The 17,299-nt window shown below is 43.4% G+C and overlaps 1 protein-coding gene across 1 annotated transcript in view; it reads left to right on the top strand.

The window, feature by feature from the left end:
- LOC100552382 (steroid 21-hydroxylase) overlaps window positions 1-17,299 on the top strand; it is a 30,641-nt gene that overhangs the window by 8,967 nt on the left and 4,375 nt on the right. Inside the window, exons 3-8 of the mRNA XM_003218059.4 lie at window positions 4,847-5,001; window positions 5,886-5,981; window positions 8,480-8,581; window positions 10,480-10,566; window positions 11,005-11,208; window positions 12,007-12,176. Coding sequence (XP_003218107.2) covers window positions 4,847-5,001; window positions 5,886-5,981; window positions 8,480-8,581; window positions 10,480-10,566; window positions 11,005-11,208; window positions 12,007-12,176 — 814 coding nt within the window. The remainder of the gene's footprint in view (window positions 1-4,846; window positions 5,002-5,885; window positions 5,982-8,479; window positions 8,582-10,479; window positions 10,567-11,004; window positions 11,209-12,006; window positions 12,177-17,299) is intronic.

Below are 17,299 nucleotides of genomic sequence, written 5' to 3'. Positions count from 1 at the left end.
AATTCAAGGCTCCTCATAATTCCCACCAAGACTATAGACTCTATAGTATATAGTAAGAAGGACTGAGCTTCTGTGCATTAATTTTACCCAAAGTTTTGAAAAGTTCCTTTTTTGTATCCTCACAATCCGCTGGGTGTGTTACAATCTCAACTTTTGGCATCTCCTTGTAGAATTTCCTTTTTCTAAGGAAAGATTTTGCACATGAGAAGTGCCCTAATGTGCTGGTGCTCTCATTGGGATGGTACCTGTGGCGCAGGCTGGAGAGCAGCCTGCTGCAATAAATCACTCTGACCATGAGGTCATGAGTTCGAGGCCAGCCCGTGGCGGGGTGAGCACCCATCAATTAAAAATAAAAAATAGCCCCTGCTCGTTGCTGACCTAGCAACCCGAAAGATAGTTGCATCTATCAAGTAGGAAATAAGGTACCACTTATAAAAGTGGGGAGGCAAGTTTAACTAATTTACGACCTGGAATGAGGAAGTGCCGTCAGAGTGGATGATGAAGCAGCTGCTCCCCCCTGTGGCCAGAATCAAACATCCCCTTAGGAGAAGGTTAAATTGCCTCTGCGTCTGTCTGTCTCTGTCTTGGTTCGATGTGTTTATGGGCATTGAATGTTTGCCCTATATGTATATAATGTGATTCTCCCTGAGTCTCCTTCGGGGTGAGAAGGGCGGAATATAAATACTGTAAATAAAATAAATAAAAATACAACTGAGAGGAGCAAAATAATATTTGATTTCACATACAGGAGATAAGGAGGAGAGGGTGAAAAAAAATACATGTGTCAAACTCAGGAGAAGGCCTTGGAAATCCTGATTCAGGTCCCCAAATATCTTCAACAAAACTCACACATTCTTGGAAACCTTGCAAACAGTAGATAATGTCTGGCCAAAAAAGGGGAAAGGAAAAGGCTGGCCTTATCAGCAAAGCTAGTGTTTAAATCGGAGAAGTATGCTAAATAATTTTCCACCCAAAAGTCAGCTTTATGGAATTGCATGAATGCTCAGCATTTGTTTTCTGGGTCAAGGGGATGAAGCCATTCCTCTTTGATTTTGTGTGGGAACTCAGCTGTTTCTATAGTCCTTATTTCATTGATTTGTCAAAGAGAGACAACCCAAAGTGAAAGCTGGTCTTTTAATGATAATCATTGCCAGGTTCATTCTCTTTCCAGGCATGAATTCTTCTCTTTCCCTGCCAGCCCCACACCCTCTGAAAAACTGGGAAACAGGTGGCCAAGCAACATCAGAGTATGGTCAAGATGACACAAGTGATGATTGAGGAAAAACACACAAGCTAGGAGAAGCTGCAGCAGTTTGCTTTTGCCTGAGCCTACTGGGAAGGGAATGATTTTGGCACCTCCTCTTTTCTCCTGAGTACAGTTTAGCAGGAGGAGAAACTCTAACATCTGAACATGCCAGACTAATCTGATCTCTTTTTTCGATAGAGTTACGAGTTGGGTCGATACAGAGAATGCTGTGGATGTAGACTACCTGGATTTCAGTAAGGCCTTTGACAAAGTCCCCCACAACCTTCTGGCAAATAAACTAGTAAAATGTGGGCTAGACAAAACTACGGTTAGGTGGATCTGCAATTGGCTAAGCGAACGAACCCAAAGGGTGCTCACCAATGCGTCGTCTTCATCATGGAAAGAAGTGACAAGTGGAGTGCCACAGGGCTCCGTCCTGGGCCCGGTTCTGTTCAACATCTTTATTAACGACTTAGACGAAGGGTTAGAAGGCACGATCATCAAGTTTGCAGACGACACCAAACTGGGAGGGATAGCTAACACTCCAGAAGACAGGAGCAGAATTCAAAACGATCTTGACAGACTAGAGAGATGGGCCAAAACTAACGAAATGAAGTTCAACAGGGACAAATGCAAGATACTTCATTTCGGCAGAAAAAATGGAAACCAAAGATACAGAATGGGGGACGCCTGGCTTGACAGCAGTGTGTGCGAAAAAGACCTTGGAGTCCTCGTGGACAACAAGTTAAACATGAGCCTACAATGTGATGCGGCTGCTAAAAAAGCCAACGGGATTCTGGCCTGCATCAATAGGGGTATAGCGTCTAGATCCAGGGAAGTTATGCTCCCCCTCTATTCTGCCTTGGTCAGACCACACCTGGAATACTGCGTCCAATTCTGGGCACCACAGTTGAAGGGAGATGTTGACAAGCTGGAAAGCGTCCAGAGGAGGGCAACTAAAATGATTAAGGGTCTGGAGAACAAGCCCTATGAGGAGCGGCTTAAAGAGCTGGGCATGTTTAGCCTGCAGAAGAGAAGGCTGAGAGGAGACATGATAGCCATGTACAAATACGTGAAGGGAAGTCATAGGGAGGAGGGAGCAAGCTTGTTTTCTGCTGCCTTGCAGACTAGGACACGGAACAATGGCTTCAAACTACAGGAAAGGAGATTCCACCTGAACATCAGGAAGAACTTCCTCACTGTGAGAGCTGTTCAGCAGTGGAACTCTCTCCCCGGGGCCGTGGTGGAGGCTCCTTCTTTGGAGGCTTTTAAGCGGCGGCTGGATGGCCATCTGTCGGGGGTGCTTTGAATGCGATTTCCTGCTTCTTGGCAGGGGGTTGGACTGGATGGTCCATGAGGTCTCTTCCAACTCTACTATTCTATGATTCTATGATTCTATGATTCTATGATTCTATGATTCTATGATTCTATGAAAATGTGGGATCACAGAAGACTAATCAGAAATGTCTCTGCTGGTTCAAGCAGTTGAAGGGTATACATTTGGCACTCCACATTTGTGGATTTGAAGACGCAGCACAGGATCATGAGGATATTCAGATATCCAAGACCGAATGAATTATATCAAAGGGCATTAAAAGGAATGGCATAAGTAATTTCAGAACCACTGGCAATTATCTTGGAGAATTCCTGGAGAACTGGAGAAGTTCCAGCAGACCTGAAGGAAGCAAATATTGTCCCTCTTGTCATGAATACTTTTTAAACAAGGGTTCTTTTTATGGCAATTTCCAGTGTGAGAGGGTATATCAGAACTTTTACAGAACAACATAAAGAATGACATTCGACATAAACACATATGGATTTTATGTAACTACATTGGATTCACAAACTACAGTTACATTGGCTAGCAAACAGACAAAGTGGGGTTACATTTTTACTCACATTCACACAAATGTACATGCAGTTATCATGTATCCAAATATTACCATATCCTTGTCTCCCTCCTTGGAGAAGCACCTGCTTAGGCCAAACCCTGCTTTCCATGCAGGGTTTGGCCTAAGAACAAAGCCAAGGATCAAATGTCTTTTTTCTATGCAGCGGAACTTGACTCCCTGCACAAAATTCAAAACCCCAAAATCACACTCCTTTATTTTCCCTTGAAAAAAAGAGGCCAGTGAACAAACTGCGTTCCATTGCAAATCTGCCATCTCTGTCAAGCATGGTGGGTGAACAGCTTGCTGTCTGTCACACTTTTTTGGATTGTAATATGACTCTTATATAGCAATATTTCTGCTGATGTTGTCCCAAAAAGCTGTAAATTAATGATAGACGTCTTCCATCTTGGAATATATTGACTCTGATTGGTGTTGATCTTGTGTTGACTTCCTTCTTAACATTGTAAACATTTCCTTAACTTGAAAGAGCCATTGTCTCTGATTAATGTAAACACATTGTTTCCCCCCAAAAGTTCATCAAGTCAGTAATGTCAATAGATGTAAAAATTTCTCATATCACCGTCACAGTTCTTATCACAGTTAACAGGCAGGTCAACCATTTCAGTTCTCATTAGCAACTTCTAATTACAGTTCAGTAAGCAGGTAGTTACCATTGCTGGCCTTAATCTTAGTATTGTGTCTTCAGCCAAATTAGACCCCATCCATATACCATTCATAAAATTCATTCATACCCACACATAAATCCACATTTATCAAATCTGCACATTTTCGTGATACCCCCATGTTCAAAAATGGGAAAAGAGACTGCTAAAGCTATTGCCCAGTTAGTCTGATATCAATTCCAGGAAAGATTATAAAGCAGATCATTGAAGTGACAGTCTGTAAGCACTGAGAAGTGGAGCCTTGTGACTTGAAGGTTGGGTTACTGATCTGAAAGCTGCCAGGATCGAATCCCAGCCAGGGAGAGCGCAGATGAGCTCCCTCTATCAGCTCCAGCTCCATGCGTGGACATGAGAGAAGCCTCCCACAAGGATGATAAAAACATCAAAATATCCGGGCGTCCACTGGGCAACATCCTTGTAGACGGTAAATTCTCTCACACCAGAAGTGACTTGCAGTTTCTCAAGTTGCTCCTGACACGAAAAAAAGCACTGAGAAAAGAATGCCATATGACTTCATCAGACAGGCAAAATTGTCAGTCGTATGTTGGTCCCTCTTCACTTTTGCCATTGAGCCTGCTGGCTCCCATCCCATGACATACATCACAAAAAGTTTTGTTTCTCAGAAGCAAGTCATGCCAGGAAAGGCTTATGTTTTTTATAGAGCTTGAAGCTTGGTAGATGAACGGAATGTTGTAGGTGTATTTTGTCTTGATTTTAGCAAGGCTTTTGATAAGGTCAAGTGATAGGGTTGACTTAGGGTCCCCATGAATTGGAAGCACCTTGAAAGCACATACCATCACAACAACAGAATGATAATGAGAAAGGAAATGAGGCAAGGATGGCTCAAATCCCTGGCTAATGGCATATTGGGGATACTGGGAATTGTCATCTAAAAAGCGAACATTTTCTAACCTGTGTTTATAACACGTCTCCTTTCCAATCTCCTCCTTTCCAATTGAAAATGTCCCTGCCTTTATCTGCCCTCTCCCCACCTCCTCTTTCCGTTTACCTATTCCCATCTGCAGCAAACCTGATTTCAATGGGCGGGAAGGACCTCTCCCTGGGCGACTACACCCCAACGTGGCGTCTGCAACGGAAGCTGACCCACATGGCCTTCCAGCGCTGCCGACAAGGAGACATGGAGCAGATTGTGCACAGCCAAGCTCAACACCTCTGCAAGGTGTGCTTAAAAGCAACCTGGATTGGTCTGGAAAGGCACACGTCTGTGTTCATAGGTGTTTTAGTTGGAAGGTCAGGCCTACCTGAGATTTCAGTGCCATGGTCTAGCTACAACAGACCACTAGAATGTGACAATTATAGATAGATAGATAGATAGATAGATAGATAGATAGATAGATAGATAGATCGATCGAGATATCATACTGTGTCTATCCATCTGCCTGCCTTACTGCTTGTACTGCAAAGGCTGTTGCTAGGTAAAGTGGCCCTTTGTGATGTCATTGGATTGGCTGTTGCTAGGTGAAGTAGCCCTCTATGATGTCACTGGAAAAGAAAGGTGACATGTGTATGAGGAGAAGGGAGAAAAAGCCACAAAGAGAGCCATGTTGCCCTGTAGACATTGTGACGTAAGCCCTCTCAGAGCTGGAGAAGGGAGAAAGGGGAGTGGAAGGAATCAATTTTCCAGCTACGTACTCATTTTAAATGATGTTTTCTCTCTCTGGAGAGAATGGAGCCTCTGGTGGCACAGCAGATTAAACCACTGAGCTTCTAAACTTGCTGACTGAAAGGTCCGCAGTTCGAATCCGGGAAGCAGGGTGAGCTTCGGTTGTTAGCCCTAGCTTCTGCAACATAGCAGTTTGAAAACATGCAAACGTGAGTAGATCAATAGGTACCGCTTTGGCAGGAAGGTAACTGCACTCCATGCAGTCATGCTGGCCACATGACCTTGGAGGTGTTTGCGGACAACGCCGGGTCTTCGGCTTAGAAATGGAGATGAGCACCAACCCCCAGAGTCAGACATGACTAGACTGAATGTCAGGGGAAAACCTTTACCTTAACCTATTCATTTTAAAGGACTTTTTCCTCTCTCTGGACTCCCAACAGGTTTTTCGTAGCTATGGCGGGGAACCTGTGGATGTGGCTCATGATTTTTCTATGCACGCCTGTTCTGTTATTTCTACCATGCTCTTTGGACCTTTGGTGAGTAAACAACAGAAACCAGAAGAGATTGACCCTAAAATCTGTCTTCTCAGGGATTCTTCTTTCTCTCAAGTGGTTTGGGATTTCAATCCTTGCAGGAACAGCCGTCCATATATCTGCTGCCTGAGGACTGGGGCATGCATCTCTAGGAGTCCTCAAATCTTTTAAGCAGAGGGCTCATTCACAGTTCTTCAGGCTGTTGTGGTGGTGGGGACTATAGTTTGGAAAATAAACCATGAATAAGAACAAACTACCATGCACACTGCATATATCTTATTGGTAATCTAAAAAAATAAAACCCAATACAATATTTAAAATGAAGAACAATTTTAACCAACATAAACTTACCAGTATTCCAAGGGAAAGTGTGCCTGCTTTTGGCTAATGAGATAGTCAAGTTAATTAGGATTGTTGTTGTTGTGTGTCTTCAAGTCATTTCAGACTTAAGGCGACCCTAAGTCTAAAGTTTAGAGTAAATAACCTTGGAGGGCCACATCCAGCCCACTGGCTAGGGACTTCAAACCACAAGGAAGGGAAAAGGGGTGAAATTGTCTTCCTTGTGTGGCGTTTTATGCGGTTTGATCTTTAAAGAAAATGTAGAATTTACTCACCCACGTCACATCACATAGCTCAGCCATAGGATACCAGCACACCTTTTGAAAAAGACATCCTTTTTGAGACACCACTTTCCATGGAATCTTTTCCTTTAGCCCCTTACACTAAAGGAACACTTTTAAAAACACTTCTTTCAATGGGACCCACACCATGTTTATACCACTATTGGAAACAGAAGCAGCATTAGCAGACCGCCCACATGAACACCCACACGGAAACATCACAAAGTAATTGGACAAATCCACCACTTCCTATAACTATGAAATATCCCCAATGCTCAGGGAGATTAATGGAGTCGATTTCTGCCCTTCTTTGCAATACAGCCAGTCCCTGAGTTACTGACATCCGACTTACAAACTTACATAGTTGAGAACAGGAGTTGAGACAACAGGAAGTGAGAGAAATCCACCCCTAGGAAGGGAAATTTTTTTCTGGAAGAGTTACCATGGGGAAAAGGTGTTTCTGCTGAAGCTTTCTCACCAATCCTTGTTTCCACAACAAGTCAAAATTTGCAAAATCCAATTTTCACAGGGACGGGACAGTGAGGTGAAATCTTCTGAACAAGGAAACAGAGAGCAAAACAAACACAACAGGAGTGTTAACCCTTCCCTATGCTATCCAAAGCTAATATATAGATATATTTGGCTGGAGTTACACTTCAAAAAATGGAGGCCCTAGTGGTGCAGTGGGTTAAACTGCTGAGCTGCTGAACTTGCTGACTGAAAGGTCGGCAGCTTGAATCTGGGGAGCGGGGTGGGCTCCTGCTCTTAACCCCAGCTTCTGCCAGCCTAGCAGTTTGAAAACATGCAAATGTGAGTAGATCAATAGGTAGTGCTCCTGCGGGAAGGTAATAGCGCTCCATGCAGTCATGCCGGCCACATGACATGGGAGGTGTCTACAGACAACACCGGCTCTTCGGCTTAGAAATGGAGATGAGCACCAATTCCCAGAGTTGGACACGACTAGACTTAATGTCAGGGGAAAACCTTTACCTTTACTACACTTCAAAAAGTTCCTGTTCTGGCTTACATACAAATACAACTTAAGAACAAACCTACAGAACCTATTTTGTTCCTAACTTGGGGACTGCCTGTACTTCTGTTTCTGCACGTTGTGGAGACAGAGTCCCACAAACAACCACTGGAAGCAGTCTTGCGTCACTTGATGAGCTTCTTTGAAGTGTGTAGAAATTGATAGGAACAAAGGAAAACGTTCATATGATGAGGTCCAAGAAGTTTGTTAGGTCTTCCAGGTGAATCTATGATATGTTTTCCCTGAAAGCAATTATAGAGAAGAATTGGAGATTAATAAATTTCTAGCAATAATACTTCTCTAGGAATCTCTAGGTTAGAGATTTTCTAATTTTTTCATATTGGTGACACACCTTTTAAATATGCATCATTTTGCGATACAGCAGTTCAGTTTTATTAGCCAACTGAAGGCTAAACCAATCCCATATGAGTACTAATAGATACATAAATTGCATTAATGAAATATATGAGAACACAATGTATCTCATGAAAACATTTATTTTATATATTTTTTTAAAATATATGATTTATTTATTTTTTCAGATAGACTCTCATTACGTTTTCTCATTACGTTTTCATGACAAACTTATACACTGCCATTGATACACTAATGCGTTGCAACATACATTTCAGAAAACTCTGCTTCTGGGCCCTCCAACTTAACTCTTGTGATATAGAGTATTTTAATGGTATTCACTTGTAATGTAGAGTAGATTGCACACAAATGCAAATAAATAAACACATTTAAGTCCCTTTGGTTGATCAAGTAGACAAGAGCTTTGCTGATTTCCTAGTTAGCAATGTCTGTTATTTGTTTTCTTCAGCCTGACTCTCTCTTTTCCTTCATGGCAGGACATGCCCAGCATTGAAAAAATGCATGACTGCATGCTCGAAATGGTAAAAGCATGGAATGCTCTTCCCATCCGGGTTCTGGATTTCTGGCCAATCCTCAAAGTAAGGAAACTATGATGAATGGACAGACTTTCCCAGAGACCATGCAACTCCATCCCAAGTTTTTTGGAGGAGAAGGAGAATGAGAGGGATCTCAATGTAGCCTTCTTGAGCAGAGTTTAGAAAAGTTTCTTTTTTTTGAAGTAGCAGAAATTATTTTGGTCATATTGTAGGGGAAGTTCTGCGAGTTGCAGCCCAGAAAACAAACTTTTCCAATTTCTCCCTCAAACTTTCTGGGACTCCACTTTGGTGCCAACTGGAGCAGAACTCTGTGGTTCAAGAGAAGGTCAGATCTTCCTTCTACAGAAGTGCTGTCAAACTTATGGCCCTCCATGTGTTTTGGACATCAATTCCCAGAATTCTTGTCCATTGGACAAGCTGGCAAGAGCTTCTGGGAGTTGGAGGTGCACACATCTGGAGGGCCACAAGTTTGACACTCCTGTTCTCCCCCAATGAAACCATGGAACGGAGTGTCTCCTAGACTTTCCAGAACACAGGGATGCTCTTCTTGTATATACTTTGAGTTTATAGCCAGTCAGCATCTGTGGATAGTGGTGGGAAAGGGGACCACAAAAAGAGGTGAAAAGGTTCACATGTGTCCCATGGGTAATAGGTTTCCTACCTTTGAGATTATCTTTGCATGGCTGAAGGGCATTCGTAGTTCAGAAAGGACTACAATTGGAACTGGAATTGAAATTCCAGGCAGGAACTAGGTAGAGGAAGACTCTCCTAAAAATAGCCATAGCTGATACCACTAGCTTGTGTCAAAACACTTTACTTCATAGCTTACACAAGCTACTTATTGCCTTACAAAGTACTTTGAAACTTATTTATTTATTTATTTATTTATTTACAGTATTTATATTCCGCCCTTCTCACCCTGAAGGGGACTCAGGGCGGATCACATTATACACACATAGGGCAAACATTCAATGCCCATAAACACATCAAACAGAGACAGACAGACGCAGAGGCAATTTAACCTTCTCCTGAGGTGATGTTCAATTCTGGCCACAGGGGGGAGCAGCTACTTCATCATCCACTCTGACGGCACTTCCTCATTCCAAGTCGTAAATTAGTTAAACTTACCTCCTCACTTTTATAAGTGGTACCTTATTTCCTACTTGATAGATGCAACTATCTTTCGGGTTGCTAGGTCAGTAACGAGCAGGGGATATTTTTTATTTTTAATTGACGGGTGCTCACCCCGCCACGGGCTGGCCTCGAACTCATGACCTCATGGTCAGAGTGATTTATTGCAGCAGGTTGCTCAACAGCCTGTGCCACAGCCCGGCCCCGGAACTTATCTCATTTCCTCCACTAAATAGTTTTGTGTTGTGATCTTCCCAGATCAAACCAGTACAGGGAGCGCAGCCATATTGGTCACTTCCTCCCACTTCATATATCAGTTTATCTAAGGCAGTGGTAGTTGGAATGGATGGGAGAGCCTTTCCTTAGCTTCTGAACTGAGTCATGGTAGAGCTGTGACCTGGCTCTTCTTTTCTGCCTCCAAGGTCAGGGCAATGGCAGTTGGAATGGGACAAGGCATGGCAGAAGCTGTGTTTATAATGTACAGCACTTTGTATTACGTAAGCCCATTCATTTTGCATCCTACTTTGCCTCTTAGGAGCAGACTTGGGGCAGAACAACCACCCACTAGGTCCAGGATGGAGATGATTATTTCATGGTACTTACCCAACATAGTTTCTGTGCCACTGAAAACAACTAAACCAGTGGTTCTCAACCTGTGGGTCCCCAGATGTTTTGTCCTTCAACTCCCAGAAATCCTAACAACTGGTAAACTGGCTGGAATTTCTGGGAGTTATAGGCCAAAACACCTGGGGACCCACAAGTTGAGAACCACTGGAATAAACTCTGGACTTTTTCATGGTGTTTCTTAGATTTTTCCTAACCCCTCATTGAGGCACCTCCTTTCCTGCCTTGAAAACCGAGACGATGTGGTCCAAGGCCAGATGGCGAAACACCAGGTAAGACTATGCAGAAGAGACTGAGAATTGGATTGGGATTTTAAACTTTAAAATCTGAAAAACTCCAAAATCTGAAATTGTTCCTATGGATGGCTGAGATAGAGTTACATTTGCTTTCTAGTGGTTAAGTGTACACAATCTTTGTTTCATGCACATTTTAAAAATAATATTGTATAAAATTAGCTTCAGGCTATGTGTATAAAGTGTATCCGAAGCATAAATGAATTTTGTCTTTAGACTTGGGTCCCATCTCCAAGATACATCAGTGTGTATATTCCAAAATACTTCTGGTCCCAAGCACTTCAGATAAAGGATCCTCAACTCATAAATGAAGCTAAACACATTGAGTTCTCTACAGCCCAAACTGGCTTAAGATGAAGACCAGCCCTTGTTGTTTCTGCCCTATATGTTCATTTACTTTCTATTCCACCTCCTTAGAAGTCTGACCATTCACCAGAGGAACAAGACATGTTGGACCATATGCTGCACTTCCTTCATGACCATGACATCAAGAAGTGGGGCGACACGGGACTCCTCCCTGACCATGTCCACATGGCTGTTGTTGACCTGGTCACTGGAGGTACCGAAACGACAGCTACCTTACTGACCTGGGCTGTGGCCTTTCTGCTGCATTGTCCACAGGTAGGATCTGTGTGTTTTTTGGGTATAAAGGAGTATTTCAAACATTGTTCTCCTTGACTGTTACCTTTTTTGGATAACAATTCCTTAAAATTCCTTCCAACAAATATTATGATGTGTGGGTAGATGGCTTGGAAGTTAAAGCCCTCTAGGCTCCTCATGGGTCTACTGACAAAAAGCTTCCTCTTGAAGGATGGGAAGGCTAGACTGGCTTCTCTGGGGTGGGCATTCCAGATCTGAGAAAAGCTGTCATGTTTATGCCATGTCCCGGTTAAACAACATAAGATTTATTGGAAATAGTAACCTCCCAAGGCTTTCACTATTTATTCGTTAATGTATATATTTGCTAACTTGTATTCTATGTGTATGTTGATTTGCCAGTTTGACTGTACCTCTTTGGTGTGGGAGGGGTTATAGACATGTGATTGTACTGAGCATGTTCAGACTCAGGACTCCATTTTGTAGTCAGTCTGCTTTTACACCTCAGTGGATGCCTGTTTGCATCAGACATCAGTGGAGGTGGATGCATGTTGCTGTTTGGACTTCAGTAGAGAAGTATGACTTATGGACCCTGTGTACTCAACACATAGAGAACTTCATCCTATCGGTAACTAAACCTTAAATAAGAAATGTGCCTGTATGGTGAATTAATACAAGATGTTTGTGAGTAAACAAGATATGTTATTTTTCAAAGAAGACTGTTTTTTAAATCTCCGAGTGCATATTTTCAACTAAGAGTTTTCAAGGGCTTAGTATTTCACTTCCTCGCGATGTTGTTCCTTTTCTTCCCTGTTGCATCAGATTCAGGAGCTAATCCACAAGGAGTTAATGACAGTAGTAGGACCACACCGTGACCCTACTTATAGTGACCGGGAGCATCTGCCCTACCTCAACGCCACCATCTGGGAAGCACTGCGCATGCGCCCCTCCGCACCCCTTGCTTTGCCTCACATGACCATTCGGGATACCAGGTACCATGTTTCCCCAAACCATGTATGGAGATTTCTCATATGTAGTAGATACAGTCAGCCCTCAGTGTTTACTGAGGTTTAGGGCACAGGACCCCCATGAAAGAAAAAAAAATGCAAACAAATTGCTATATTTTAACTGAGAAAATACCTCTACAGAAATTTCTAGGTCTTCCAGCATGACTTTTCACTGAAAGCTGTCCATAGAATTGCACTGGAGGATCTAGAAATCTCTAGGTCCTCAAGCATGACTGGATGAAGTTGACTGTAGAGTCACACCAAAGGACATAGAGTTTCCTTGAGAGAACATTTGAAACCCACAAAAGTAAACCCTGTGATTGTGGAGAGATGGCTGTAGACATAACAAAAGAAGGGCAGCTTAATCTTCATTTATCCTTTCACTGGGATTACGTGCTTTTCATTCTTTGTTTTGTTCTCATTGATAGAGACACACTGTGTACAAATGGCCCTGGATCTTAGATAGTTACATCTTGAATCATATAGAAGCTTGAGTTGAAAGGGATCACAAGGACCATCCAGTTCAACCCTAACCTGCTATGCAGGAAGACATAATCAAAAAATTTCCAACAGATGATCTTCTAGCCTTAAAAACCTCCAGAGAAGGGGACTCCACCATGCTCCTAGACAGCATCATATTGTACTGTTGAACAGTTCTTACCCCTGAAAGTTACTCCTAACATTAAGGTGGAATCTGTTTTCTTGTAGCTTGAATCCATCCCTCCATGTCCTAGGCTTCTTCGGCACTGCCATATAAAATCCAGATTATCTGCTTTGAACTGGTTTATACAGTAGTGCAGGCTCATATCATCTATTTCAAAGCAGATAATGTGGATTATCTGATTTGATAATCTGGATTATATGGCAGTGTAGAAGGGGTCTCAGCTTTGGGTTGTTGTATGTCTTTTGGGCTGTGTGGCCATGTTCCAGAAGTATTCTCTCCTGACGTTTCGCCCACATCTATGGCAGGCATCCTCAGAGGTTGTGAGGTATGGATAAACTAAGTAAGGAAAGGAAAGAATATACAGTATATATATACAGGTAACTAGTTACTTGCAATTAGTTCCTTTGCCAAAAGTAACTTGACTAGGGTCAACTTCAACTTTTTTGGAGTATAACTTTGGTGACATCTACAGCGTAAAATTTGTGCAGTTTGACACTACTTTCCCTGCCGTGGCACACTCAGTGGAGTCATAGGAGCTGTAGTTTTACAAGATTTGTATTCTTCTCTGCCAAAGAGGGCCGGTGCTTCACCAAACTACAAGTCCCAGAATTCCATAGCATTGAGCCATGGCAGTCAAAGGTTTGGAAACCAAACCCAATGATTGCCCCAAAGCCACAGGTTACTCAATAGCAAACACCAGAGAATAATAACAAGAACAATAATAAAAACAACATAAAAACAACTACAGTAGAGTCTCACTTATCCAACATAAACGGGCCGGCAGAACGTTGGATAAGCGAATATGTTGGATAATAAGGAGAGATTAAGAAAAAGCCTATTAAACATCAAAATAGGTTATGATTTTATAAATTAAGCACCAAAACATCATGTTAGACAACAAATATGACAGAAAAAGTAGTTCATTACACATTAATGCTATGTAGTAATTACTGTATTTACGAATTTAGCACCAAAATATCACGATATATTGAAAACATTGACTACAAAAATGGGTTGGATAATCCAGAACGTTGGATAAGTGAGACTCTACTGTATATCTGTGTAGAGTCCAGGGTGTGGCAAGAGTCCTTTGTCACTGGGAAGCCAGCATTAATGTTTCAGTTAATCACCCTAATTAGCATTGGAAAGATTTTGTCTCTTGCCTGGGGACATCCTTTGTTCAGTCATTAGCTGTCTTCTGCCCTCAGAGTGTTGGTTCCCATCTATTGTTTTGATTTTAGAGTTTTGTAATACTGGTAGCCAGATTTTGTTCATTTTCATGGTTTCTTCCTTTCTGTTGAAGTTGTCCACATGCTTGTGGATTTCAATGGCTTCTCTGTGTAGTCTGACATGATAGTTGTTGGAATGGTCCAGCATTTCTGTGTTCTCAAATAACATCCTGTGTCCAGGCTGGTTCATCAAGTGCTCTGCTATGGCTAATAATAATAATAATAATAATAATAATAATAATAATAATAATAACTTTATTTTTATACCCCGCCCCATCTCCCCGAAGGGATTCGGGGCGGCTTACATGGGGCCTTGCCCGATAAAACAATCAAATATCAAAATACAGCAATAAAACAATTATCCAATAAAAACATCAATTACAGTAAAAACAATCATTAAAATCGACATAAAACACACAATATTAACACAGGAGACTAATTCATTGAACCCAGGCAAAGTGCAGAATGTGCCGAAATGGGGAAGGTAATTTCACAGTAGAAACGGACAAAATGCAATATAATATTGGCAACACCTTGAGAATGGGGCTATTATAAAATGGGCAGATAGATCAGTCCGACAACAAATTAAGTGCCAAAGGCCTTTTGAAAGAGCCAGGTTTTTAAGCTCCTACGGAAGGAGAGGAGGGTAGGGGCCTGCCTGATCTCTCTAGGGAGCGAGTTCCAAAGCCGGGGGGCCACGCCGGAGAAGGCCCTCTCTCTCGTCCCCACCAACCGCGACTGTGACGGTGGTGGAAGCGAGAGGAGGGCCTCCCCCGACGAGCGAAGAGAACGTGTGGGTTTATAGGGGGAGATGCGGTCTCTAAGGTAGGTGGGTCCCAAACCGTTTAGGGCTTTGTAGGTGATAACCTGCACCTTGAATTGGGCCCGGAAAGTAAATGGCAGCCAGTGAAGCTCCTTAAACAGAGGCGTTGAACGCGCCCTGTAATTCGCTCCAGTTAGAAGCCTGGCTGCCGAACGCTGTACTAGTTGTAATTTCTGGGCCGTCTTCAAAGGCAGCCCCACGTAGAGCGCATTGCAATAGTCCAGTCTAGAGGTAACTAAGGCATGGACCACCATGGTCAGATCAGACTTCTCGAGGTATGGTCGTAGCTGGCGCACAAGTTTTAATTGTGCAAAGGCCCTCCCGGCCACGGCCAACACCTGAGCCTCAAGCGTCAGCCCCGAATCCAGGAGGACCCCCAAGCTGTGGACCTGCGCCTTCAGGGGGAGTGCGACCCCGTCAAGCACAGATTGACACCCAATACCCCGATCAGACGTACGACTGACCTGGAGGACCTCTGTCTTGTCGGGATTAAGTCTCAGTTTGTTCACCCTCATCCAGGCCAACACAGCGGCCAGACACTGGTCCAGAATCCGAGGGGCTTCCTTGGATTTAGGTGGAAAAGAGTAGTAGAGTTGGGTGTCATCCGCGTAGAGATGGCACCAAACTCCAAAACCCCGGATGACCTCTCCCAGCGGTTTCATGTAGATGTTAAAAAGCATGGGGGACAAAATAGAACCTTGCGGGACCCCACAGGTCAATGGCCAGGGATCCGAGCAGGTGTCCCCCAGCTTCACCAACTGGGAACGACCCTCCAGAAAGGACTGGAGCCACTGCAGTGCAGTACCCCCAAGGCCCATCCCAGAGAGCCGCCCCAGAAGGATACCATGGTCGATGGTATCGAAAGCCGCTGAGATGTCCAAGAGAACCAGCAGGGTCACACTCCCCCTGTCCAGCTCCCTGCGGAGGTCATCCACCAAGGTGACCAAAGCCGTCTCAGTACTGAACCCAGGCCTGAAGCCAGACTGCGATTGGTCCAGAAAATCCGTATCTTCCAAGAATCCCTGGAGCTGAGAGGCAACCACCCGCTCCAAGACCTTGCCCAAGAATGGTAGGTTAGAGATTGGCCTGTAGTTACAAGGATTGGTCGGATCCAATGAGGCCTTCTTCAAAATTGGCCTTACCACGGCTTGTTTTAGGCTGGATGGAAATTTGCCCTGCCCCAAGGAGGCATCAATTATTGCCACAAACCAATCAACTAACCCACCACTGGCCTGTTTTAAAAGCCAAGATGGGCAGGGATCAAGGGCACAGGTAGTCGCCCTCACCGCTCCAAGAATCTTGTCCACATCATCAGGTTGCACAAACTGAAACGAATCCCACAAGATCGAACAGACAGATGCCTCGGTTTCTCAGCTTTCTTTTCTCCAAGCTAAATGTATCTAAGATGCTCCTCATCGGCTTGGTTTCCAAACCTTTGACTATTTTGGTCATCTTCTCTGGGCACTTTCTAGCTTGCACATCTCCTTCTTGAATTGCTTGGCCCAGAACTAGATACAGGGTTATTCCAGGTGAGGCCCGACCAAAGCAGAACAGAGTAGGGCTATGATTTCCCTTGATCTCAGCACTATATTCCTATTGATGCAGCCTATAATCACATTGGCTTTTTAGGCTGCCGCATTACACTGTTGACTCATGTCCAGCTTGTGGCGCAGGCTGGAGAGCAAGCCAGCTGCAACCAGCTGCAATGAATCACTCTGACCAGGAGGTCATGAGTTCGAGACCCGCTCGGAGCCTATGTTTGTCTTGTCTTTGTTCTATGTTAAAAGGCATTGAATGTTTGCCTATATGTGTAATGTGATCCACCCTGAGTCCCCTTTGGGGTGAGAAGGGCGGAATATAAATGCTGTAAATAAATAATAATAAATAATACTAACCATTCTAGATATCTTTTATATATACTGCAATCTCGTATCAATTCAAGAAGGACATTGACAAACTGGATCAAGTTCAAAAGTGGGATAAATTGCTGCTTGGGAGTGCAGCAAAGTCTCCTCTCTGGAAGTTTTTAAACAGAAGGTGGGATGGCCGTCTGTTGGGGGTGCTTGGATAGGGTATTCCTGCATGGCAGAATGGCACAGGATTGCGTAGCCTTGGGGCTCTCTTCAGATTTGCTATGATTCAATACTCCTTACGAGGGTCTTCAACGGAAGAAAATATTGGCAGGAAGACATGGCTGTCCTCCAACTTCTCACAACCTTTTGCTTCTGGCAAAATGGGATACCATTTAAATCCAGAATCCAGACTTGTACTCCCAACAGGATCACTGTATTGTATGAAAAAGCTAGATGTTATCAGGACTTTTGGCTGGCTAGGAGATGACTCAAATTGCTGCACGGAATTCAGCCTTCGTTTAATATCAATGGTCCCAAAC

The sequence above is a fragment of the Anolis carolinensis genome, chromosome 2 (genome assembly GCF_035594765.1).
Source record: "Anolis carolinensis isolate JA03-04 chromosome 2, rAnoCar3.1.pri, whole genome shotgun sequence".
In the NCBI taxonomy this organism is placed as follows: Eukaryota; Metazoa; Chordata; class Lepidosauria; order Squamata; family Dactyloidae; genus Anolis; species Anolis carolinensis.
The sequence above is the reverse complement of the archived record's forward strand: the minus strand, read 5'-3'. Positions and strand labels throughout refer to the sequence as shown.